At 39.0% G+C, this 26,332-nt stretch overlaps 1 protein-coding gene across 1 annotated transcript in view; it reads left to right on the top strand.

Moving 5' to 3' along the window:
* Nucleotides 1–26,332, top strand: part of LOC126236674 (TATA-binding protein-associated factor 172) — a 320,919-nt gene that overhangs the window by 239,678 nt on the left and 54,909 nt on the right. Inside the window, exons 32-33 of the mRNA XM_049946158.1 lie at nt 9,550–9,684; nt 20,022–20,184. Of these exons, the coding sequence (XP_049802115.1) occupies nt 9,550–9,684; nt 20,022–20,184 (298 nt within the window). The remainder of the gene's footprint in view (nt 1–9,549; nt 9,685–20,021; nt 20,185–26,332) is intronic.

Here is a 26,332-nt window from a genome sequence, read left to right as displayed (position 1 = left end):
CAAGTATATTCTGCCTTGAGGTAGCATAGTGCTAATTCAGAAGTTTTTACTGTGTATATTTGCATTCCTAAAATTGTTGCTGTAGTATTCTATACTATCTTGCTTTTTACATCCACTTTCTGTTTGGTTTTGACTCAAAGTTTTATTAAAGGTTAGCACTAGGTACAAAGTGACACCAAGCCATGTGGGAGCTGTGCAGTGTCTCAGGTAATTCACAAGCTCTTTGTCATCTTCTTGTTCTTGTGTCCTTGAAAGGTTTCAGATGTTTTTTCCCCCTATAGCAGGCAAAACACGAATCTAGTGATTTTGGCAGTTCTCACTCAGTACTTCTGCGTCCTGTAATAAGAGTTTCTTCAGGTAGAGACTGTATTTGTATTCTGTACAATTGGTACTAGCACATTTCATTTCCCTGGGGAACCACCCATTGTCCCCCCCCCCTCCCCCCACCTCTATGTGCTCCTTTGTTGTAGAACCCTGTAAGAGTCTTTTTGTCTTGAGAAGTTTCATTAGTGGTCTAGGAGAGATCGAAGCCCTGTGTGATGTCGTAGGCCTATCTCAGTAGAATGCAATGATTCAGTGTAATATAAGCAGCTGAGATATCTGTAAACAATGTTCCTGTAGTCTTCCTTCACTGTAATCCATTTTCTACGCGATGAGTCATGTAGTGTCTTGAAGGTACAGCTCTTTTCTTTTTTGAAACCAACTTCTTGCTGGTGATAAGAAATGGATGGTTCTTCATCAGTATCTGTAGTAATAACCTGTACAACAATTTTGAAAATACATGACACAACAGGGAAGTCAGGCTGTCTAGTTTTAGGTCCCTTATGTCTTGTCTGGCCTCGGAATAGCTATGAGCTTGGATTTCTCATATATTTAAGATATTCTGGAAGTATCAACAGAGTTGTTCAGCTGGAAAAGCCAGCTCTTGACAACCAGTTGCATTCTTAGCTCATTATGGTTAGATGTTTTTCCCACCTTACACTTGCACAGGAATAACAAAAATAATTAATTTCATGGGCACAGTGCTTAATCATTTCTTCTGTACTTTGATAGTCATAGATACTTTACTTTTGACAAGAACTGATGAGCAGTCCACTTATTCTCAAAGTTAGACTATGAATTTGTTTGGGAAAAATCATTGCTGAGATCTCACAGATGCCTTTCTTCCTTGCGGACGTTTTATGACAAAACTTCAAGTTCGTAGCTAATAGATTCAGTCAGTACAACCTCCATGCTTGCTCACTACTCATAATCATGTCCAATTCTGTCATCAGTAGTACCCTTTTCTTCTTCACATAGGAGGAGAAAGAATGAATACTTAGTGCAACCCAGAATATTCTTCAGAAATTTGTTCAACTGCACTTACCTTCTCTTTTAATGAAGTAGAAAATGTAAACTAGTCTGCTGTCCTAAAATTGTATCTTCATGTGAAAAGAACCTCCTATGCCAGATAAAGCTGACAATCATCAGTCAGTACTGTTTGTTTGGAAAATGCATGCATTCCACTTTTGTGCAGTACTGCGCCAGTCAGAGACTCATAGACAGAATTTCTTGGGTAAATCCACATTACCACCACTTAGTATCATAGGAAGTAGGAAGCGCTGTAATCTGGATGAGAGGCAGTTCATTAACTATGATCTAATAGAATTCTCGTTTTTTGCCATCTTGAGCATAACCCTAAATGTGCTTATGACTGTTGAAATCAGCTATCAAAATGAACAATTTCCTTTTTTGAAAGTTGTTGGATGGCATGAGGGAAAGCTCGTCATTTGATGATTTATGCTCAGAAGTTACTGGATGATGTAGATATCTGTGAAGATAATCTCATCATCATCTTAATTGATGATCCATGTGCATAGTCAGTCACATTCGTTGCTTTTGCACAAATTATGCAGGTTATTTTTGACTGTCAACAATCATTCCATGTATACTGAAATGACCATTAGGTTAGACTATGAAGAGTGCCTTTTGGCTAATCCTGATGAAAACTTGTAGAGTGGAATGATTGGCTGGTGTTAACACTGTCACCCGGAGACGTCCAAATATTGTACTAACATTGTACTTGTGTATTCTCCATGTCCCCAAATATGTATTTAAAGTTGCAAACTTTTGGAGCCAGTGTCTCCTTCTTCTGGCAGAAGTGCTGAAAAGGAATGAAGACGGGTGAAGGAAAAGGACTGGTGAGGTTTAGGGAATGGGGAGAGTTCAGATAAGTCACCCAGGACCCCAGAGCAGGGGAGACTGACTGGACGGGATGAGAAGGAAAGATTCACAGAACCCTAGGTCAGGGTAAGTCTCCCCTGACCCATGGTTCGGGATGACTTTTCCGAACTCCCCCCATTCCCTAAGCCTCACCAGTCCATTTCCTTCACCCCTTTTCCTTCCCCTTCAAACCTTCTATCAGAAGAAGGTGTCACTGGTTCCGAAAGCTTGTAAATTTTATTACCTTTATATTTGTGTTCTCCTGCCACCACTTGGTGACAGAATTTTTTGGCCATCCAATTATGTTATATGTGAACGAGTGCATCACTTAGTAAAAAACATGATTTGCATCAAATTTAAAATTCAATAGAGAAAACTGTAATATACAAGTACACTCAATGGTTAACCAGTACTTTCCTTGAGGTGGTGAAATTCCTAGTACAAGTCAGAAGAAATATTTAAAAGTTGAGAAACCCAACATCCCACATACATACGATCTTTCAACCCTTGAACACTATTTCTCCCAAGCCCATCAGAAAGTCTCTCTAAAACCTTGTTTGTTTTCCACTCTAGCCCTGAAATGAGAATATCTTTCGATATTCTTCCCACACTGTGCACTGTTATCTTCCTTGCCTTCCTAGTCTCCGTAACATACTTGTGAAATTGTGAGATTCTCAGGTCATTGTTCACTTAAGTCCTTACCCCTACAATAATTCCCACTGTAAAACCTGTCACATGTACCAACCCACCACCACTTACTCCAGCCCCACCACTAATAAACTGTACAACATAAAAGGCAGAGTAACATATAAAACCACATGTTGTTTACCATCTATCACGTGGGGTCCAAGTGGCTTACCTCTCCCTTCTGACATTCCCCAATCTATGTCTCTCTTCCCCTAACAAAAGAACATAAAGTTCTGAAAGCAAGGTATAATTTGTTTCTACTGTTAACTATTTGTTAAGGCAAATACTTGAAAACATGATGTTACAAAGTCTGAAAGTGCTTTATGGTGCAAATGAGACAAGTAATCGTAAAGGATGATGAGTAACATTCTGAACTTGTGTGACATGTTATGTCCAGGAAGCTCTAATTACAGTAAAAGCTGCCCTTTTTGGGTATCATATCATCATATTATTACTACTAGTGATAGATCGCTGGAGCAGAAAGCTATTTTGCCATATGTGTCTGAGACCTACTGTCACATATAATATTTGACTTAATTTTATTATTCTCCACTTTTGTTGTACATGTATTAATTACATAGGAACAAACTGGCTTTAGGCATATACTAAATTGTCAGAGAAATTTATCAGATTTCTTTTATAAAGTTAGAGCTCAGTCCTAACTTTTATAAAATATTTGTTGAAGAGCTTTGACAGTATAATATGGGTCTTAGACATGTTCATGTGCATCACAATAAAACACTTGCGAGTTATGAGCAGAGCTGATATAGAACAAGCTAATGATTTTGAATTTTCACTTTGCTTGTGATTACTCAATTGTCTTAATATTTTTTGACTATGTTCTGACAAAATCTGTACTAACAGCTGTGAAGAGATAAGAAACTGATTCATTCAGTGTTAGTATTGTGAAGAAATTAGTCTTCATCAGGGCAGTGAGGAATACACAATTGAAATGAGTGTTGGACAAAAGGATTCTGTATAACCAAAATTGCACTTTGCCACCCTAGAGAAACTTCAAATCCTCAAACTGGAAAGATGTATCCAGAATGCATGTTAATGGCACAAAGACAGTTTTTATTTACTGATTCCTTCTATTTGTACTTCCTGATTTCTTCCAAGTTGCTCACTTCCTGCAAAGATCTTAACAGTGTGTTAGCACAGACATCCCTACAATTAGCTGATAACACCCTGTTGCCTTTTGCCAACAGATGATAGAGCAGTACACTTTTACCTGCAAAACTGCAACTGGCAAGTATGTTGTTCGTCTCCTGGCTTGAGATAATAATAGAGTTGGTGTAAAAGTGGGGCTGAAAACCATACTTATAACTAAAACACTGAAGAGAACTCCCCCCCCCCCCCTTCCCCAAAGATGACAACAAGACGACAAAGGATACAAACAGAAGAGTAAAAATGGCCTGGAGTGTTTTTTTTTAACTAAATATGATCTTCTGAATAGAACCTTCCATGTGTCTGAAAAAGGTGTGTCTCGCCGTCTTTGACTTAGTATAGCGAGACATTGATTTTTAAATGCAAAAACAGCTTCAATAATTGAGTGTTCCATAGTGAGCAATGGAGTGATGCATGTTGCGAATTGCTAGGAATGGCAGGAAAACAAACAGTTCAATCAGGTAACCCATTGGACTGCAAAAGGTAATTATGATCATAGTGAAAATGAAATGGAGGTTGGAGGGCGGGGGATGTTATTGAATTATTAATTGCTTAATACAACTTTGTGATTACCCTGCTTACCAAACACACACATCAACATCCCATGTACTTTGTGTCTACCCCTTTATCTACGAGGGGTGTTCAATAAGTAATACAACACCTTTTTTTTTCTGAAAGCATGTTGGTTTTATTCATGAGCCCAATACACCAGATTATTTCCTACAATTTTGGCTACAAAACTATTTTTCAACATAATCTCCATTCAGTGCAACAGCCTTATGCCATCTTGAAGGAAGGGCCTGTTAAACATCAGAGCCATCTTGCTGCATCAGTAACCTCCCCATCTTCCATGCACTGCTTGTTGCAGAGTCCATACTTCAGTGGGCCAGACAGATGGAAGTTGAAAGGTGCAAGATCTGGGATGTAGGGTGAATGAGGGAGAACAGTCCGGTGTAGTTTTGTGATCTCCTCTCGGGTGCACAGACTTGTGTGGGGCCTTCCATTGTTTTGGTGAAGGAGAAGTTCGTTTGAATTTGTTATGACAAACACACTGAAGTTGTTTCTGCACTTTTCCCTGAGGGTAGCACAATACGCTTCAGAGTTGATTGTTGCACCATGACGGAGGACATCAAACAGAATAACCCCTTCAGACTTCCAGAAGACCATCACCTTGTCTTAACTGACTGAGGATGTACCTTTGAACTTTTTCTTCGGAAAAGGAGTGGTGTGGTACCAGTCTGTGGATTGCCATTCTGTTTTCAGTTGAAGTGATAAACCTATGTTTTATCACCTGTGACAATGTTGTCTGACAAAAAATTGTCACAATCAGCCTCACGCAAGCAATTCCACACAGATGGTCCTTCGTTGCTCTCTATGGTCTTCTGTTAGGCAGCAAGGAAAGCAGTAGGCACTCATCTTTTAGTACCTCAACTGGTGGATGAATGTGTCAGCACTACCAACAGAGATGTCAGTTGAGCAGTGAGGTGTTTGATTGTTGTTGTAACTGCAACCGGGACAGTCGCAGGGTTGAAAAGACGGAAAGCGCGGCGGGACCCACGGAGAGGCCCACTAACAACAACACAATGGGAGAGGACGGACACGACCAATGAAGGACAGAATGAACAACAACAAGTTAGAACAATGGAGTCACAAGGCAACCTAACAAACATGTCCACTCATACACAGAACAAGTAAGTAAGCGGTCTAACGTGAGGCGATGTGTCAACAGATGTACGCAAGATTAGACTAGCTGGCTGAGCGAGAGGCAGGCGCTTAAGTATGCTGTTGGGGGTGCTGCTATTGGCCACTGGAACCACATATTCTACTGTGGCACCCTCTAAAAGCAGGCCAGGAGGTACGCGCCACCACAGCTGACGGCTTGATGGTGGAGAGACCTCTAGGAGTCTTCGACATCCATGACGTCTGGCGCGGATTCAAATTCTGCGGCGCGCGGTACCAGAATTGTGATCTGTCGAACTTGAATGAATGTGTCTGCACGTTCCAACACTGCAAGAGTCACAGTTGTGTGCAACCGGCTCACGGCAGATCGGACAGGTTTGCACAACATTGTTTCAATGATGACAGACATCTCGTCCAATGACTCACTGTGCTTTTGTTCAGTGCAGGGTCCCTGTAGATAATCTGCAGGTGCCTGTGACTATCTGTGATGCTATGGTTTTCTGCCAAAAAAATTCAACCACAGCTCTCTGCTTGGAACGCCACTTCTGTTACAGGCTACATTTTGATTGCATATAACACTGTCACCTATCAGAACCTCTTGAAACTATAGAGGCTAAAAAGGAAATATTCCACAATGTCCCACATAAATTCCTCATTTATCTCAAGTGTAATTGGCGGAGAAAAAAAAAAGTGTTGCATTACTTATTGAACGCTTCTTGTACTAGATTTGTGCACCATGTGTTTGCTTAAAACTAATGTAAATGATATACTCCCATAAAGAACTGTTATTGCAGTTGTTCTGTCTTTTTGTTAATAGGATATTAAAGTATTATATCTATTGAGCTAAATTCTTCATATGCCATAAGTAAGGCCTGGATTAATATCAAATACATATTTTCCTTTCAGTAGTTTTCATTCTTTTTGTAGTTTTCTGCATAAAGCATGACATTTGGAGTCTGAAAACGTAACTCTCACTTTCCAAATTTCAAAGTTTAGTATATTTTTTCCCATATTTCAAAGTTTAGTCCAGATTTTTATATCAAAATTGCATAAATCCATATTTTCAATACATGTTGTATAAAACTGATCTTTTTCAAGTGTAACAGCATTAAAAAATTCATTAAACAGCACTTCAAAGTGTGATTCCTGGCCTCAGAATGGACAAGCTGAAAACACAGATAGCACCACCTGAAGTAGCATAGTCTTTCATATGGCCTGCAAGCCTTTTAGTGTTGTTTCCCAGGGATTATGGGAAGAAGGAAAGAAGCAAAATCTCTTCCAGGGAGTGGAGTATTGAAATGATGTCTTCGGAATCGTGAGGAGGGGGGAGCAGTTTTTGACATGTTGTCCACTGCTGTCAGCATAATCCTTGCCTACCAGTTATCTCCCGTAGTGAAAACGTCTTTCCAAAGTTACAAGCGTTCATGAAAGCACATTCATGAACATGCTATTATCAAATGTGGTACTTGTTTGTAGTGATAAACATGATATTAAATTAAGGCAGCTAAAATGCAATTTCTTTTGATGGCAAAGGCTGTCGGTACCTTCGACGTTCATGAAATCTACCAGTCGAAACTGAGGTGCAAGGGCGCTCTAAGAAGTTTACAGACAGTACCTCATTATGCCACCTTCGTCGTAGATATGTTACATGATGTCTGTTCCTCCACATTTTCTTTTTCGTCATTGTGTTGTGTTTCGTGTGGAAGGCAAAACAATTAGTCCTTACAGTCAAGTAAGCTGATTCATGCCAATGATGAGAACAATAAAACTGCAGCATTAAACATTTCCTCATTGTTATACTCAAGTGTTTTGTTCAGTGGACCTTATGGGCACCTTCAGAAGTAGTGCACTAGCTGTATGTGTAACATCACACCTGTGTCATTCACTGTTGATAATTACGAGGTTTGCACTATATGTCATTGTGTTATTTACTCATCTATGTTCTTTCAAGTATAAAAGTTGTGTTTCTCAGTGTGTGTGTGTGTGTGTGTGTGTGTGTGTGTGTGGGTGGGTGGGTGGTTTTTGATATATACATAAAAATGAAGAAGGATAAGCAGCTCTTGTGTTTCTAATTGCAAAAATATATTGAAGATTTCTCAAACCAATCTTTCCTTGGGTGCAGATGGTAAAGTACTGTTTTGTAGCACTTATGGAAAATTTGTGTTGACTGAGCAACGGTTTCTAATATCACAGCACATATCGACCACAAAACATAAGACAAATATTACAAGGAAGAATAAATTCGAACAACAATTTTTTTTCTGCTGTAACAACCAGTGGCTCCCAAAGTTCTACCGTGTCGAAAGATTTGTGTTAAGCCATGATTAGCACAGATATACCTTCATGGACATTAAATAACGCATTGTTTAAAGGCTTCCTGGAGACATATTCAGGCAAGCATGTTCCTGACAAATCTATACTTAGAAAAAATATGTCAGCAGCGTTTATGAGGATTATTTGGCAGCGATTCAAGATGTAATTCAGGATGGTCCTATATGGGTCGCCATCAGTGGGACAATGGACACCCAATGGCAGTGCACTGGCAGTATGGTAATTGGAGGACTAATTGAAGATAAATTGACCAAGTCCTTTCTGTTGGCTTGTGAAGAACTTCCTAAATGTAACCACCAAACATCAACAGAGTTCTATAATGATGCTGTGAGTGTTTTATGGCCTAATTGCATAAAATACGAACAGGTTTTTCTTGTTAGTAACTGATGATGCTCCTTATATGGTAAAAGTTGCAGATATCCTGAAATTTTTATATACTAAACTGATCCCAATAACATGTTTGGCACACAGAATAAATAGATTAGCTGAATGCATAAGGGTAAATTACACAGATGTTGAAGTTTAATATCAAACATTAAAAAGAATATTTTTGAAATCTCCCAGTAGGATCACAAATTTTCAAGAGATGTATCCGGATATTATTTTGGCACTGGAACCAATACTGATACATCGAGGTACATGGCTAGAAGTGGCTGAATATTGCATTGAGCATTTCAGTGACATTAAAACAACTAGTTTTCAATTTGAAGAAGGGTCTGCTAGTATTTTGAGTGCAAAAAAAAACCGTTTGAAAATGATACTCTACAGAGTGATGTGGTGTGCACCAAAAGCAATTATTGTTTTTTTAACACAGATTAAGGCACTTGGAAACCCTTCATCATCATTGAAAGACAATGTAAAGATTATCAAAGGCACAAAAATAAAAATTAGTGAAGCAGAAGAATCCATTGCTGAGTTGCTAAAGCAAAAATTGAATTATGTACTTCAGAAAAATAAAGGTTTTAATCTGCAGGCAGAAGAATAGATGACGTACTTGAGTCCCACACTCACTTCCAGAATTTTGCAAATTTAAGTTTGCGCCAATCGCATCCTGCGATATTGAGAGTTCTTTCAATCAGTACAAAGCAGTGTTCCGTTTAAACAGAAATAGTTTAAATTTTGAAAATTTAAAAAGCATGTGATTGTGTATTGTAACAATACAAATAATGCCAGTGAGACCAAAGAAGTATAAAATTGTTTGTTTTTGGAATAATAAAGTGTGGTTTATTTGAAAATAGTAGTTTTTCGTCTCCATATTGTATATTTTTAGTCCCATATTCCATGCACATATGTTGTCATTTTTAATACATATTTATCCGAACCCTAGTCATAAGCTAAAATTTCATCTCTTATTGTTAAATTTACTATGTGCCATATAATATAAAAGCAGACATAATGTGAAACAACAAATTGTTTACAACAGTAAAGTATTGACTATCATATTTAAAGAAATGTGTGACAGTTAAAAAAACATGTTTGCAGGCAATTGTTGTTGGACTGTGGAATAGGATTGGCACCAGGTGGACCAGCCACAGATCTTGTGGTTAATCAACATCGTGCACTTATTTTCTGTCAGCTGAAAGCTATGCTGGATATCTTGGAAAATGACTTGTTTACGTAAGTTACAAAATAATGTTCTTTATCAAATTTATTTTTGTTGCCAGCTAAAGAGAAGAAAATATCTTATTAATTTTTGTTGCCAGAATGTCCGCTAAAGAAAAGAAAAGTATTTTGCTGTCACAGAACCAAGTAACTGACAACTGAATTAGAGATTAAGTTTCTCACTCTGAGATATGTCTCTCAGAGTGTGGACCAACCAAGAATGTGGGGCATTATTGTGAGATATACAAATTTTGTTTGATCTCTCTCACCTGCCAACCCCTTTCCTTCTGTTGAATTTCATATGATTTCATGGTATACAGTTATAAATCCACCACAAGAATTGACAGAAACTCCAAACCATAGTCTAGTAACTCCTGAGTTTCCTCCTGTTTCTGTGACCATTAATCAATTCTTTCATTTGTGCTACTTGTTTTGAATGACATACTTTCGTCCAGAGCTGTCTTAATACCAGCTAGTGTAAGTGAGGTATCGACTTGAAAGGGGGAAACATAATACATTAAAAGTACAAACAATGAACTCATTTTATAACTTACACTTATATTCTTCAGCTGTGTGAATCTGCGAATCCACACTGCTGCTACACATTTTCTAACACCAACTACCCACCTTCCATTTGGCCATCATCACACACAGCACAAGGTTTTCGGTATTCTCTCACTCTCTTCGTGCAAATTATTAGTCCTAGAGAAAAAAATTAATGTGGTCTTTTTTGTATGAAATTTAATGTAGTTCAATTTTGTACTGGGATACACTTTCACTAGAGGTCACTGTTTTAGAGTTTTTATATATATAAAGTGACCATCAAATGCATCCCTCACCCCACACTCATTCACCACCAGTCAGGATTTTTAATATGTTGTTCATGCCACTCCCTCCAATCACTGTACAAAAATTTATGACTACATGAATTATTCCCCCTATTCGACCTCTTTTGGTCTTCATTGGCTGGACCCTTGCACCACCGGCTTGGTCGTGCAGTTACAGATTGAACAACTGATGTTTGTAAAAATTTTACCTCACAGTTCTGTGAATTTTAACAGCACAGAGTTATCAATTAAATTGATTTGTTTGTCTGGCCTTCGTGCAACAAAACTACTGTGTTTGTAAGGGTTAAGTTCAGATTGAATTGTACACGTAATTAGTTTTTGCATAACATTTGCAAAAGTCATTTTTTCTCTCATTGTCCTCACAGGAAAGTTTAAATTGATAATGTTAATGAAATAGCTGACTAATCCAGTGACCTAATAGTTCAGTTGATGAAGACCAAAGAAGGTCAATTATGGGAAATAATTTGTGTAGTCACAAATGTTTGTACAGTGGTAATAAGGAGTGTCATGACTAATGTACTAAAAATTGTGGCTGGTAGGGCTGAATGAGAGGAGGAATTGCATCGTGTACCTATGAGTTGCATTTGTATGTTGTCTATCTTCAACGTAGGTTTTGTTGGCTGAAAGCTCACTTTCTGAGAGCCTTTTTTGTTTTGCCTATCTGCAGCTTAGCATCTCCCTGTATGGTGAGTAGCAACTATTGTTTTCTTAATACTGTTCTAATAGTGCTTTGTTGTAAGAAATTTCTTCATTGTGTTCTCTTAAGAAATCTTCACAAATTAAAGCCACTATGCTAAAGCATCCTCCGGGTACATTCATTGCACAAATTACACAGAATAAATTCATATGCTTCATTGAATCCTTTTGCTTTATTTAAACATGTATGCCATTCATTGTCATTTTAAGCAGTACAGTGAGCATGATGTGCTTGAGTAAATGTGTTGTAAACAGTTCCATTATAAGTTCTGACATCTTCAAATGATTTAGGACCACAAACATGGAATGACACCAAACGTAAATGAAAAAGTTCTACAACCCTTTGAGACACTAGATACTTGCATGTAATAATGTTATTGCCACATATACTCTCATCTTCCTTTATTATTATTATTATTATTATTATTATTATTATTAAGGTGGACATTCACCTATGGATCAATTTTATTTAATGCAAAGAATGCTGATAATTTTTTTTCTCCATGTTTTCAACTGCATCTCATTCTTGTCTTATTCTGAAGTAAACATATCGTGTCTGTGTTAAATGAATAACATAATAGTGTGCAACTGAAAATGGATTGGAAAGTCACATTTGATCCGACACAATGGCCATTCACAAAACTGCTCGCTTCATCAATATGAACTACTTCATTCCCACGTATTCTTTCATTGCCTACTTCTATAGTTACACTTTTGTGTCCTTTATAGATGTATTTATAAATGTATTTAACATTTTTAACTGTAATGCAATCTTCAACATTCACACTGCAATCAAATTTAGCTAGTAAATATAGTACAATGTAACGATTGTCAAGTGATTGTCCTCAAACATTAACACCAATACCATTATCATGCCATCCATACAATGGATCTCCGTTAACTGATACTCATGTGATTTTACAGAAATCTTTAGGATTTTTTTAATTTGCCAGCTCTCATACATACAGAATTTTGATTAACTGCACCACATGGTCCATGCATCATGGGTTTCACGACATACGAGGTGTGGCTAGAAAAAAACCGGACTAGTACTGGTGAAACAATAAAACGAATGCAATAAGGCTGAAAGTCACGTGGCCTGTCACATGACTCTCGCTCCGCCTACTGCTCGAGTTTCATCTGCCTCCTGCACTCAGTCTGCCCGTGGCGTCTGTTTTAAGTAGTTGACGTTTTGTCTGTGCATCGGAAAATGTTGAGTGTACAGAAAGAACAGCGTGTTAACATCAAATTTTGTTTCAAACTAGGAAAATCTGCAAGTGAAACGTTTGTAATGTTACAACAAGTGTACGGCGATGATTGTTCATCGCGAACACAAGTGTTTGAGTGGTTTAAACGATTTAAAGATGGCCGTGAAGACACCAGTGATGACACTCGCACTGGCAGACCATTGTCAGCAAAAACTGATGCAAACGTTGAAAAAATCGGTAAACTTGTTCGACAAGATCGCCGTTTAACAATCAGAGCAGTGTCTGAGTTAACAGGAGTTGACAAGGAAAGTGTTAGGCAGATTCTTCATGAAAGTTTCAACATGAACAAAGTGTGTTCAAAAATGGTTCCAAAGTGTCTCACAATTGAACAGAAGGAACGCCGAAGAATGATTTGTTCTGACATCCTGGAAAACATTGAAAGTGATCCCACCTTCATACAAAATGTTATTACTTGCGATGAATCGTGGTTTTTTACTTACGATCCAGAAACTAAACGCCAATCGATGCATTGAAAAACTCCTGGTTCTCCACGACAAAAAAAAGCACGAATGTCAAAATCGAAATTCAAGGCAATGATGATTTTTTTTTTTTTTTTTTTTTTTTGACATCAAAGGGATTGTGCACATGGATTGGGTACCAGAGGGACAAACAGTAAATCAGCATTACTACATTAGCGTCCTGGCTACCCTACGTGAGCGAGTACGGAGAAAACGGAACGATTTGTGGAGAAAAAAGTCATGGATCCTTCACCAAGACAATGCCCCAGCTCACAGTGCGTTGTCAGTGAAGACGTTTTTGGCAAAACACAACATCCCCATCTTAGATCATCCACCCTACTCACCTGATTTGGCCCCCTGTAACTTTTTTCTTTTCCCTAAAGTCAAGTCAGCTTTGAAAGGAACTAGATTTGAGACTGTTGAAGCAGTAAAAGAAAAAGCGACGGAAGTAATGTATGGACTTACCGAAAATGATCTGCAGCATTGCTATGAACAGTGGAAAATTCGTATGGAACAGTGTAGAGACCGAGGAGGAGAGTACATTGAAGGAGATAACATGAAATTGTAAATAAATGTTTTTTCCAGCATCAGTCCAGATTTTTTCTAGCCGCACCTCGTATTCGGTGTGTGTGTTCGAATATCTTGAATTTCTGCACATACAACTTTATATCATAAATGTCTGCTATTTTATAAATTTCACATGAAGTGAGTAAAATGTAGGCATGTGGCAACCATTTTTTTAAATTCATTTGTCTAAATGATTGACTGAGCTTCACCAAAAATATTTTTTGTTGTACTGAATCAGTGAATTCTTTTAATTTAGCATTGATTACTCTCTCAATAATTTCTGGGCAGAAATTAGCAGATTCATCTGATCAATGTCATTAATAGTTTCTGGCCAACTTTGATTGCAAGTCATTGTAACAAATAATTAAGTTTTCCCAAATTGTTGAACAATGGACATTGCACCCAAATAGTTTTGGTACATATTTCTTGGCGAACCATTAAATGAAGAAGCCAAAATAACTCTTCCTATATTTACAGTATCATTGAGGTTAAGCCGTAGTTGATCACATAAGTTATTTTAAATTCCTGATCTAAAAGCAGATTGATTTTGTGTTATGAAATGAAGTCATATATCTGCAACACCTACATACAAGTCAACAATCCACTGCAAAAATAATTTGTATGAATTATGTAGAAGGTTGAAATCATCTGTAATTGAAAGACAGTTGCATTCATTGTGCAACCTAGTACTGTCAAAATGTTGTGGAATTATCGTCAGTGCACAATTGCATTATCATTATGAATGTCCACATTCATATTACTTCCTCTACACAAAAATTATGTCTGTCTAGCTCTGCAACTTTCCCTCTGACCGATCAGCATTCACAAATTTACCCATACAAAATAGTAAGCGAAATAACGTTGCCAGTATTCAGTGTTATTTACAGACTTCGTTACTACAATATTTTGATTTCCACTGCTGACATCATCATCGACCTAGCAGTTGTCACATGAACCATGTCACATGAACCATGTCAAATGAACCATGTAAACATGAACCTCCCTAGAATGTGATTTTGCAGATTGTTGTTACTTTCATGTGTCATTTCTATCATAGCACCTGATAAATATACATGGTGGAAGTTGGTAATACTTCCATTTTCGATGTTAACATATTGGAGATTTTAATGGTGATAGAGAAGGTATCATCAGAGGTATGAATACGAAAGCATCTACTTCCTTTTACCACTCGTAATGGTTACATACGCATGATTTTTGTACACATTAATGACAATGTACCTCTCGAATTATAGAAATGTCATTGGACTCCTTGTATAATTAATATTAACAATCGGTGCTTCAATAATCAAATAAATTTAATCATTATAGGGAAAGGATTGGCTGTGTTAGTTGATGTTAATTCCAGGAGTGTGGCAGAATGTCGGAGAGCAAGTTCCCATCTCTTGTGTTTGAGGAAACTAGTTCTGGGTGGCCTATGTGGTATAGCAGCCACTCTGGTATCTTGAGGCTTTCCAACCATCACTTATTAAGTTTCAAACTGATGAATACTTAGCTCTTACCCACCTTCTTGACGATACATTTCCTCTGTCAGTTCAGTCCCATCTTTTCACCAGTTGCTTATTAAATTTCAAACTGATCAGTACTTCGCCCTTACCCAGCTTCTTGGCTATACATTTCTGCTGTAAGCTGTCACATCCGATGACTCCTGTTTCAGTTCAAAATCCACCACCTTTCAACCGCTAAATGTTTAGGCACACTCAGCGAAACTTTAAATTTTATTTTTGTGGGGTCCATGGCCTCAACATGTTTTAAGAATGAAGACATGGTCCAAGTAGGCTGTATTCTTTTTATTATCTGTGCAATCAGTCAGTTTCAACCTTGTGTCATTTTCAATCATATATTTTAAGCTTCCAGCTTCATTCTGCATTCTAATACATTGCTGGTAGATGTGGACACTTTTTGTGCCACGTATGAACAGAAGTAAGATGTATTCCTGTCCACATGTACAAGCAATGTAAAATGATGCTGGAAGCTTAAGTTACATGCTCGAAAATGACCCGAGGTTGAAACTGGCCGATCACACGGATAGTAATAAGAATACAGTCTATTTGGACCATGTTTCTCAGTACAATTCTCATTGAAGCCAGCTGGAATCTTGAACAAACCAACCTCATACCTCCTGAGGAAGCTATAAACAACATTGTTTAACTTCGTTCCTTCCCAAAGAGCTCAACTAATATAAAGTTTTTGGGTTTTCAGCTGTTTCTTCTGCAATGATGATGGGAGTGACCCACATTGAAATGTCATTCTATTTCAACAAACTCACCCAGTTAGAAATGCAGAACTTTGTTACCTCAGTAGTGATGGTACTCTCACCACCTCCTGCACCATCATTCGAATAATCCCCCAACAGCTCCCCTCTGAGCCAACAAACCCAGCTTTCACCGTCTTTTTGAACCTTCCACGTCCAACACATCTCTAACCCAAGTCCAAGCAGAGTTTAAATCACATACACCCAGCCACCATTCAGTCTTAAACCTCTCATCCAGATCTCTTCTGTCCAGAGACATCCTGTCAGTTGAAAGGCCTGATCTTCGTTCACCGAGCAGGGTAGCTCAATGGTTACCACAAGGCACTCGCATTCATGAAGACAGCTGTTCAAAACCTGCATCTGGCCATCCTGATATAGGTTTCCTGTGATTTTCCTAAATCACTTTAGCAAATGCTGGGATGGTTCCTTCGAAAGGGGACAGCCACTGTCCTTCCCCAATCTGAGCTTGTGCTCCATCTCTAATGACCTTGTTGCCAACAGGACATTAAACACCAATCTCCTCCTCCTTCATTCCCCCAGCTGTACTCAATAAATCTGCTATAGGTAAGGATTTCCTCTGATCTGCTTATATCCTTAAACAGAAATAGAACGTCACCACCCAGTTCCAAACCACAGCCAGCCGGCCGCTGGTGGCCGAGCGGTTCTGGCGCTACAGTCTGGAACCGCGCGACCGCTACGGTCGCAGGTTCGAATCCTGCCTCGGGCATGGATGTGTGTGTTGTCCTTAGGTTAGTTAGGTTTAAGTAGTTCTAAGTTCTAGGGGACTTATGACCTCAGCAGTTGAGTCCCATAGTGCTCAGAGCCATTTGAGCCAGCCAAACCACAGCCAACAGAATGAGCCGTGAACTCTGCTGATCACTTCCGAACTAAAAACTTCCAACAAAAACATTCTCTGAAGACATTCCAAGAACTCCACAATTCCTGTACCCCCCCTCAGTCAATGAAAAATATCACCGAAATGTGATATGTTTCTGCAGGTGAGTCCCAAGGTGTCCGATATCTAAAGACAGACTGTTCAATCTCACTACACCACTGTGATACTAGAGTGTGGAGAGTATGTGACAGAATGGCTGTGCCAGCTTTCAGATACCTCAACATTCAATATTCTTCCTTTTGACTACATTTCTTCATGAGCTGCAGAAAATCCTAAAAACCATAAGCTTCTCACAAGATTTCAATATCACCTCCAGAGAACTCCTTACATGTCTTGAAACTCATGTCCCTACTCACTACCTACATCCAAAAACATAGTGAATAGCGCAGCCACTTTTGAGTTTAGTAAAGCAATCCATCTGTAGTCTGGGAGACGAGTTTTTGGCACTGACAACTCAATAGCGTCATTCCGTTGTGTAATGACAACAAGAAGCCAGCTAGTAACATATTGTACTTGAGCAGGTAGTATGAGCCATGTTGCCGCCCTGATATATGCACATGTCTGAAATGTACCAATAAGTGTCTCAAGTGTAACTGGTGCTGATGTTTCATTTTTTATCTAAATAGAAGTTCAGTTCGTAATTTATTTCATTTTTGTTGTAGTGTTTATTCTCTTCTGTTTCATTTCAAACTATGTCTAGTGTGATGAGTTGTGCCAGCCCAAACCATGGAGTGAAATGGAGGAGGAAGAGGTTGTTACACAGCTAGGCTGGTGAATTTGTGTTTTTGGTGAGGGACTACTTTGAGAAAGAAAAAGATGAACCTTTATTTCCTGTTGCTCAGGTTGTTAAGAAGGCTGCAGTAGCTTTGAAAGTAAGCAAGAACACTGTTATAATGATAGGGAAAGTACAGTACCGATTGTGATGAGAGTGACACAGCAAGGCTCCACACTCCAGGATAGAAGCAGCCAAGGAGAAAGCAAGTGACAACTTTGGATGAATTCTAGAAAGATGCTATTCATTGTCATATATATAGCCATTTTAAGAGAAGGGAACACCCCACACTATTTAAGTCACTCGTGTCTCTTCAGAAAACCAATCCTTTTAAAGGGAGCAGATTTTCATTATGTGCAGTGCTGAAAGACGTAGGTTTGAGATATATTAACTGTTTGACGAATGCAGAATATTAGTGGAAAGGACAGATGTTATTGCATGGTGGTGCAGATTTCTGCGGAGTATCAGGGGTGTGACATTCGAAAATATAGTATGGTTAGATGATTCGTGCCTGCTGTCATTATGTAGAGGGTGAAGTGATGGAAAGCCCAATGGGTTTGTTGGAAAAGGAGGGTGCTTCATACCATTTTGTGCCAAACTGCATGTTATTGTTTTGTTCCAAAAAGAGAGGTGATTTCCACAAAAAGATGAACAGTACAGTTTTTCAAAAGTAGCTTGAGGCATCTGTTATGACAAATCCTGCAAGGCCATCCGTGATCATTATTGGCAATGCCCCATATCATTCTGCTCTTCATGATAAGACATCAACTTTGGCAATAGAAACAGACAATATTATTCAGTGGCTGAAAAGTGGGTCTCGGAGAAGATTTGAGAAATGCTGAATTGCTTGCAAGTGTGACACAACATAAACCACTATTTCCAACATAGGTAATTGAAGAGATTGCTGAAATGTATGGGCATAAAATCATTGAGCTTCCATACCATTGAAGAGGTGTGGGCAGAAATAAACTAACTATATTGCTGCAAAAGAAGGAGTGAGAGAGAGTGTGAGTGTGTGTGTCACTATCTCTTTGAAATTTAAAATCTTGTTGAAGCTGTCAGACAAATGATAAGCAAGACCTGGATGTAAATTGTGAACAGCACTGCAAGTGTCATTAGACAGGTAGCCAAAAACAAAGGTGTTGTGCAAGAATGCATCAAAAATTTAATTGTATGTGTCGGAGGGAGCAATTATAGTTGGAGCAATGCTGAACAAGTTTATTCTAAATCAGATTCTGACATGTATATGAGTGGTGTTTTCCATTAGTGTAACTACAACACACTTGGGAATTTAAAATGGAGCATGTCATCAATCTATCATCACATTATGAGTACTTTCATCAGATTATAACTGTTGATATATTGATAAATTATTCTGTCATTCATCGTGGAACTGATTAATATGGAAACAATCTTTAACAACAAAACCAAAAACTGTGAATATTTGCTGATTTGTGAAAATAGTTTTCATTTCTATTGTGAAGAATAACAAATAACTTTATGATATTTCAGGATATTAGGTTTCAAATAGATCTTTTCAATTTGTCAAGTTCATGTGTTACAAGTAGTAACTGTAAATAAATTCAGACATATAACCACAACCTGCCTGTTGTCAAGTTAGCAGCGACTGGGTGTAGTGTGCCATAAGCTAAGCCTGTAACATTGCCATCTGCCCTGTAAAGTGTCAGCTACAATCATTCGTCTTACAGACAGTAGATTGTTACCTAATAGGTGGACAGCTTCATCATTTGATTTATCATTGGAATCTGTGCAGTGCTGTGGTTCATTCTGTTAATCTGCACTAAGATTTAATGACGGATTCCCCACCCTCTATCCACTCACACCCCCATTGTTTAGTCAAATTAGCTAGCTTCTACAGGCGAGTTAACATATACTGTTCCATTCATATGTTTTATGGTCAATGTAGTTACCACACATTTTCAACTTTATGTATTATATTTAAATAATGTTTAAATAATCTCTTGTAACAGGAGTTGTTTGTGCTGCCTGTTGCGAAAGAAGATGCTAATTCATAATGTTTAACAAATGTGCTGTGTTGTTGGTCCCATTTTCTAATAGTATCTCCTATTACCATTTGGCTACTTTAAAAGTTAGAAAATACTTAAGCTGTCCCTTTTTATCAATCATTGCTTAGGCAACAGAATATTTTCATGGCTTTGTTGATTTAGTTTCAGTATGAGCTATGTTAAGTCCATGTGTGACTTATGGAAACATTGCATTTATTTTTTTGATCGACATTTTCCTTCTTCAGAGAGAGAAAAGATGTAAAAGTTAAGGTTGAAAGGAAAGGGTGATGGGTGGAGGCATATCTCTTGACTGCATTGTTAAGAGAGGCCTATGAATTAAAAAAAGAAAGATATACAAAGGTGGAGGGAAAAGCATTAGGGAGATTGGGGAGATTCGAGATAGTAATCAGAAACACCCTTTTAAAAATTTATGAATGTTTGGGCCAGAACACCTTGGAAGAAGCACAGTACTCATGAGGTAATAACTAGTAATATAGTAATATCTCTTATAAACACGGAATTAATTATGTCATTGTTGTTTCTTTACAGGGCAAACATGCCAAATGTATCATATCTACGATTGGATGGTAGTATACCTCCAGGAATGAGGCATTCTGTAGTAACACGATTTAACAATGATCCATCCATTGATGTGTTGCTCCTGACAACACAAGTTGGTGGTCTGGGTCTTAATCTCACTGGTGCTGACACAGTAAGTTATCCATCTTAGTTACAAAAGTCTCTTTTGAACAGCATTTTCTTATGTTGAAAATTTGAGTATGTGTGTGTGTGTGTGTGTGTGTGTGTGTGTAGGCAGAAATTATTACCAAATTCATCCATTCAGGTATTATGTTGTTGTTCTTTACGAGCCAAATTGTAAACAATTCATTAAAATGGGAGAATCTAAAAGGGGAATTGGACAATATGCATGGACACATTCGCTTTAGTACTTGCATGAGATAGCAGTTTTTTCCATCAGTATAAAATATGTCACATTTGTGAAACTCTGATCCCACAATTGTAAGGGCATTGGCTATTCTGCCCCAGCATTGTGATTAATACTTCCTGTCTAACATTATAGTTAGACACAATCAGCAGCATGGCCACTATGAACAAAAGTTTATTGATCCACATTCAAGTAAATGACAATATAGAAACAGTATAGTATGCAGTAGAACAAAATTTGAGGGGAATCACCGGCTGCTCTGTCTCTATATAGAGGAGGCTTCTTGTAGGTTGTGCGGTAGATGTCATGCTGTGTGCACTAGTCTTGCGACCCACTGCAGGTGGTCTCTGGTAACCAACCCATGCAGCTGCTGTTGGCAGAATATTTGAAGAGTAGCGCACTGGCAGCCTGGTACCACATCGCATATCGAGATGATACTTGCAGGGTTATAACACACTGCCCCTCTTGGGAAAGGGTACGCCTCTGATGCAACCATCGGGGAAAGTAATGACACATCCAAGGCCTCTGCAGAGGGCAACGCAGCTGGTGATGATTGCGGTGGAAGGAGATTCCGGGCCAGAACTTGTGAATAGACATGGAAGTGGTGCCTCCGCGGACACACGAGGTGCATATCCTCTCCCCCTATCACCCCTTCCTTGAAGTACCATAAGGGACGACCAGTGCGGGCTGCATCTCAACATCTGGGTTCTCGACATGGTGGAACTGGACGGACAGTGAAGCTGTCAGCCACTCGTTGGGGGCACTGTGATGCCGGTGGTGAAGCACCAACAGTGCCCCCCCCCCCCCGCCCCCCCCCCAGCCTAATATCGGTAGCGCACCACCAGCCCCTCTCTGGTAGACACCATACAGAGTGGCGGGGCCAGCAGCTGTGACCGTGGAAGAGTCTGTGACATACTTCTTCATTTGAACTTCAAACATGCTGATGAGCTGTTCTGCCTCACTGTTAGACTGGGGGTGGAAAGGAGGAGTCATCACATTGTGAATGCCTTGGCGGGTGCAGAACTGTGAGACGCAAAATGTAGACTTTTATCTGTAACAAGCATAAAGGCAATACTTCAATAGAAGAAATTTTGTGAGTGCCCGAAATGTAGCCACAGACGAGGTTGAAGGATGCAGATATGGAAAGTTAGAGAAAGCATCAGCAACAAGTAAGAATTGAGGAGTGGTCCCACAAAATCAACAATGACATGTCCTCACAGTCACTGCATTGTAGATCATGGAGAGAGCTTCACCTGTAGCACCACATGTTGCCTAGTACACTGAGAGCGAGCCATGTCAAGATGCACAATGTCACTATCACTGGGCCCAAACATGTGTCAACAGGCAAATGACTTGGTACAAGAGACACCCCAATATCCCTAGGCATAGGAGCTAAAGTACATCCTGCCTTAGGGCAGCCATGATCACTGCTTTGGGTGACAGCCTGTCCGTTGCTAAGAGAACAACACCATCAATCACCGAAAGGCAGTGGCGGAAGGCAAAATAGATATGTAAAGGATCAGAAGCCCTGCCCAGAGACCTGTCCACCCAACCACGCTGAACAAGGTGAAGAGCTCAGTGCAAATCTGGATCAGCAGAAACAGTTGCTGCGACCCGGCAGCTTGGAATATTTTCTTGGTCTTTCTTTCCCTAATGTGGGTGTTGAAACAGTCAGTAGTTGGTCTGTAACTTCTGTAATCTTGCTAGGTTTCTTGCTTCTTGTACTTTTTCTCATGCCCACCATACAATACCAATGCTGCAAGGGTCCTGCTATTCAGTACCCTTGAACCCTGACAGCTTCTCCCCTCGTGGACTTTGATCTGTTGTGTCGAAGATGCTGAAATAGACTTTTCTTGTTCCAGTGGAATAACACACTCAGAGAAGTTGAACTCAGTGTGTTTCTTACAACATACGACTCTTAACTCTTAATTAATTGACTGCTCAGCCGTTACATTCCAGCTATATGTTGTCATGTGTCCGTCTCACACGAGGCTCAGAACAGTAATACAGTAAATTCTGAGCACCAATGCTGTAATGATTTCTTTGGCATTATGGAGGTCATGTGCAGTGCATGCGTTTCTCTCATTGTCCCACATGCCCAGCACGTAGAAGCACTAGTCCGCAGCCCACATCACTGATAGCATTGGTACAATTCCGATCTGCAGAAACCATAATAATAATAATAGTAATGCTGAAAGTGAGATCGTTCCTACTAACTTCTTTAACCCATGAACATCTTTCGTCGGCCAATATATATATATATCAATATCGTGGAACATCTCATTCTACGTTACACCTCAAGCCTGTGATAGAAAACCATTCCACTGTGTGTTGCACCTCATCATATAAGTGCAACCAAGGAGCTCATGGTAATGAAAAGTAGCATCCGGCTCCATCAGAAGCCAGGACAGCGCATTGGTGTTGGCATGCTGTGAGACAGAAACCAGGCCCAACACGGGAAGCGATGTGCTGTTTTGTTGGGCAATGAAGCAATGGCATTAGACTGTTTGCCGATGATGCTGTAGTCTACAGGAAAGTAGTATCACACGAAAGTTGTGAACAAATCAATGAGGATTTGCAGAAAATAAATGTGTGGTCTAATGACTGGCAGTTATATCTCAATATTAGGAAGTGTAACCTACTGCGTATAGCAGTGTGAAAATTCCCAGTCTTTGGAAGCAGTAACATCCGTCAAGTATCAGGGTGTGGCTATTCGAAATGATCTCAAATGGAATGATCAGATTACACAAGTAACGGGCAAGACAAACTCTATATTGCAGTTTATTGGTTGAATCCTTAAGCGATGCAGTCCTTCAAGAAAGGAAATTGCTTACAATACATTAGTTCGTCCAGTCTTAGAGTATTGTTTGTCTGTATGGGACCCTTACCAGTGGGGTCTGACTCAAGAGACTGAGAAGGTCCAAAGGGGAGCGGCAAGATTCGTGACTGGTACATTTAGCCATTGTGAGAGTGTTACAAATCTCATAGAAAGTTTGAAGTGGGAGACACTTGCGTATAGACGCACTAAACAGAAGGGGCTGCTCACTAAATTCCGAAATTTGATCTTCACCATGGATGTAGAACATATATTTTACCACCAACTTTCAAATCGCGCATTGATCACCAATTGAAGATAAGGGAAATTAGAGCTTGACTTTGGCACGAATAGTGCCCCTGCCACTCACCGCTTGGTGGCTAGTGGAGTATATATGTAGATGTAGGAGGATTAAACAATGAAACCAAGAGCTTGTGGTCTGTAAAGATGTGAAGCTTTGACCCAGATAAGAATAATTGAAACTTCGTAAGGGTATAGACAATAACAAGCACTTCCTTTTCAACTTGGGAATAGCACTGCTGAACAGATTTGAGCCTTTTTGATGTGTAAAGTATTGGATGTTCAGAACAATAACGAGGCTATATTGGGAGTTATTTGTAGTGAAGACCAGGTGGTGGCCAAAATGGAAGGTAGTCAAACAAGGAGAGTCAGGGTGTATAAGCTGCAGGACAACTGGGAAATCCACCAAAAACATGGGAGTGTTTTCGTCTGGAAGAAAACCGAGGAAAATGTGGGAATTTTTTAAAATTCCAGGACTTTTTCATCATTTTTGTTTTGAGTTAAATATTTATTATTTTAACCTGTAAGAACTGATACTCTAACAGGGATATTACTGTTTCCCGCTTCTGCAGAATAATACTGCAGCAATAAAACATAAACAAGAGAAAAAGATGTAAAACTTAAGGTGCAAAGGAATAGGCCATTTACAATGACAAAACACATTGCACACACAAGTGTCTGCCAACAGTTACCAGCAGGTTCATGCGCATGCGCGGTTGAGTTGCATATGAGTGGTACCTTCTCCCACTTCTGGCTACTTGAAATGTGGCTGTTATATTATTGGGAGTAGAAGCAAGCAGCCACATGCTTCCCGAAAACATTTTTCTGGCGCACCCAAGTTGCCAGATTCATGCACGCACAGAGTAGTCTGGGTTGTAGTCGATAAATATTTGACCCCTATTTACATTTAGTGATTTTGATGTTTCCTCTTTGTTTACAGATCTCACATCAAATGAAAACAAAATAGATATCTGTGGCCAGGAACTATCACATGAATTGAAATACACTCAACATAATTACAGAAGGGTAAAACATGGTACTAGTTTCAGTTTTGTAATTTTATTTTATTTCCACATTTTTGGCAGTCAAGCATTAATCACTTTGCTGAACAATGAAGTCATTTCTGTCGGTCTGATAAAGAAATATGGTTTTTATTAATGTTTTCCACTGAGGCTCCCAATTTGTTTGAAATGAAATATTTCATCACACCACTGGCTGCTTTCAACTGTTCGCTGAATTTCAAGTGCACGTTTCCATCTTCTGGCATGTATGGCATTGTAACATAATAAAGAAACAAATATGAGATAATACAGTACTGGTACTCCAAGAAAATTTACATCTCGAAAACCACACTGAAATACTTAATATCAGGTTGGGAACAACTTCATTATAAATCTGGAATATGAATGTGCACTTAAGCCATATTATGCATTATAGTATGTTTTATGAAATTCCAATGCTCTCAGAATTCCTTTATGACATAATGTATGATCTCTTAATGTTTTATATGTACAGACATATGTGTTTTCTACAGCATTGTCTGCGCACGTGCAGTACGCCTGTTTTCTGGCTCTCTCTAGCAATTGCTGAAACGACCCTACAGTGTTACAATTATTGAAATATATGAAATACAAGGGTGGTTTGAAAAGTTCTCAGAACATAATAGAAAAAAAGTATTTACATCACTGACACTTTTTTTATTTTTCAATGTAGTCTCCTTGTAGATTAATGCACTTGTCCAGTAATGTTCTAGCACCTTGATCCCATCTCAAAAATGAGTTTCCTCCAGGCATGCAAAATAGTTGTCAACTCCGGCTATCAATTCTTCATGTGAAGTGAATCTTCATCCACCAAGAAAAATTTTGGTGTGACAACAATTCATACCTTAGCTCGTGTAATTTTGACATTGTGATGGCACATGTGTGCGGGTGCACATTGTCTTGATGAAAGATTACTTTCTTCCTTGCTAAACCTGGCATTTTTTCACGTATCTTTTGTTGCAATTTGTCCAGGAGGTTAGCGTAGTATTCTCCAGTAATTGTTTGCCCAGTGGAGAGATAATCTACAAACAGAATCCCCTTCGCACCCCAAAACATATTTCCCTCTGTAGGAATTGCCTTTGCTTTCTTTGGTGGTGGAGAATCAGCATGTTTCCACTGCTTTGACTGTTGTTTTGTCTCTGGGATATAGCAGTGCACCCAACTTTCATCTGTGGTCACAAACCGGTGCAAAAAATCTGGTTCGTGTCTTCTAAAACGGGCCAAACATTGTTCCAATATGTCCATTCTCATGCGTTTTTGATCCAGCGTCAAAGAGTCATGGCACCCATTATGCAGATATTTTTTTCATTTCTAATTCTTCAGTTAAAATGTGACATAACCTTTCAGATGACATCTGGCAATCGTGAGCAATTTCAAGCATCTTTGCAATGATTTCTGGAGTAGTGACACATCTTGGCTGACCACTGCGCATATCATCATCTAAGCTCTTCCGGCCACATTTAAATTCATTTGTCCACTTGGCAACAGTTGAATATGAAGGAACAGTGTCCCCCAGTGTATTTTGGAAATCAGCATGAATGTCCTTTGCTTTATAGCTTTCTTTACAAAATATTAATTTTTTTCCATGTTCAGAAATCACTAGGGGAGAACAACAACAGAGCCACGGCATCGCCACAGTTCTCTTCAAAGAGCACTGACGTGGCACATGTTTACAGGCAATAGTCCAATGTATTCACATGAACATCTCATGGTGATTCCAAAAACTTTTCAGACCACCCTCGTAATATCATCATAACTT

The sequence above is a fragment of the Schistocerca nitens genome, chromosome 2, assembly GCF_023898315.1.
Source record: "Schistocerca nitens isolate TAMUIC-IGC-003100 chromosome 2, iqSchNite1.1, whole genome shotgun sequence".
NCBI lineage: Eukaryota > Metazoa > Arthropoda > Insecta > Orthoptera > Acrididae > Schistocerca > Schistocerca nitens.
Note: the sequence above shows the minus strand (reverse complement) of the source record. Positions and strands in the feature narration are given on the sequence as shown.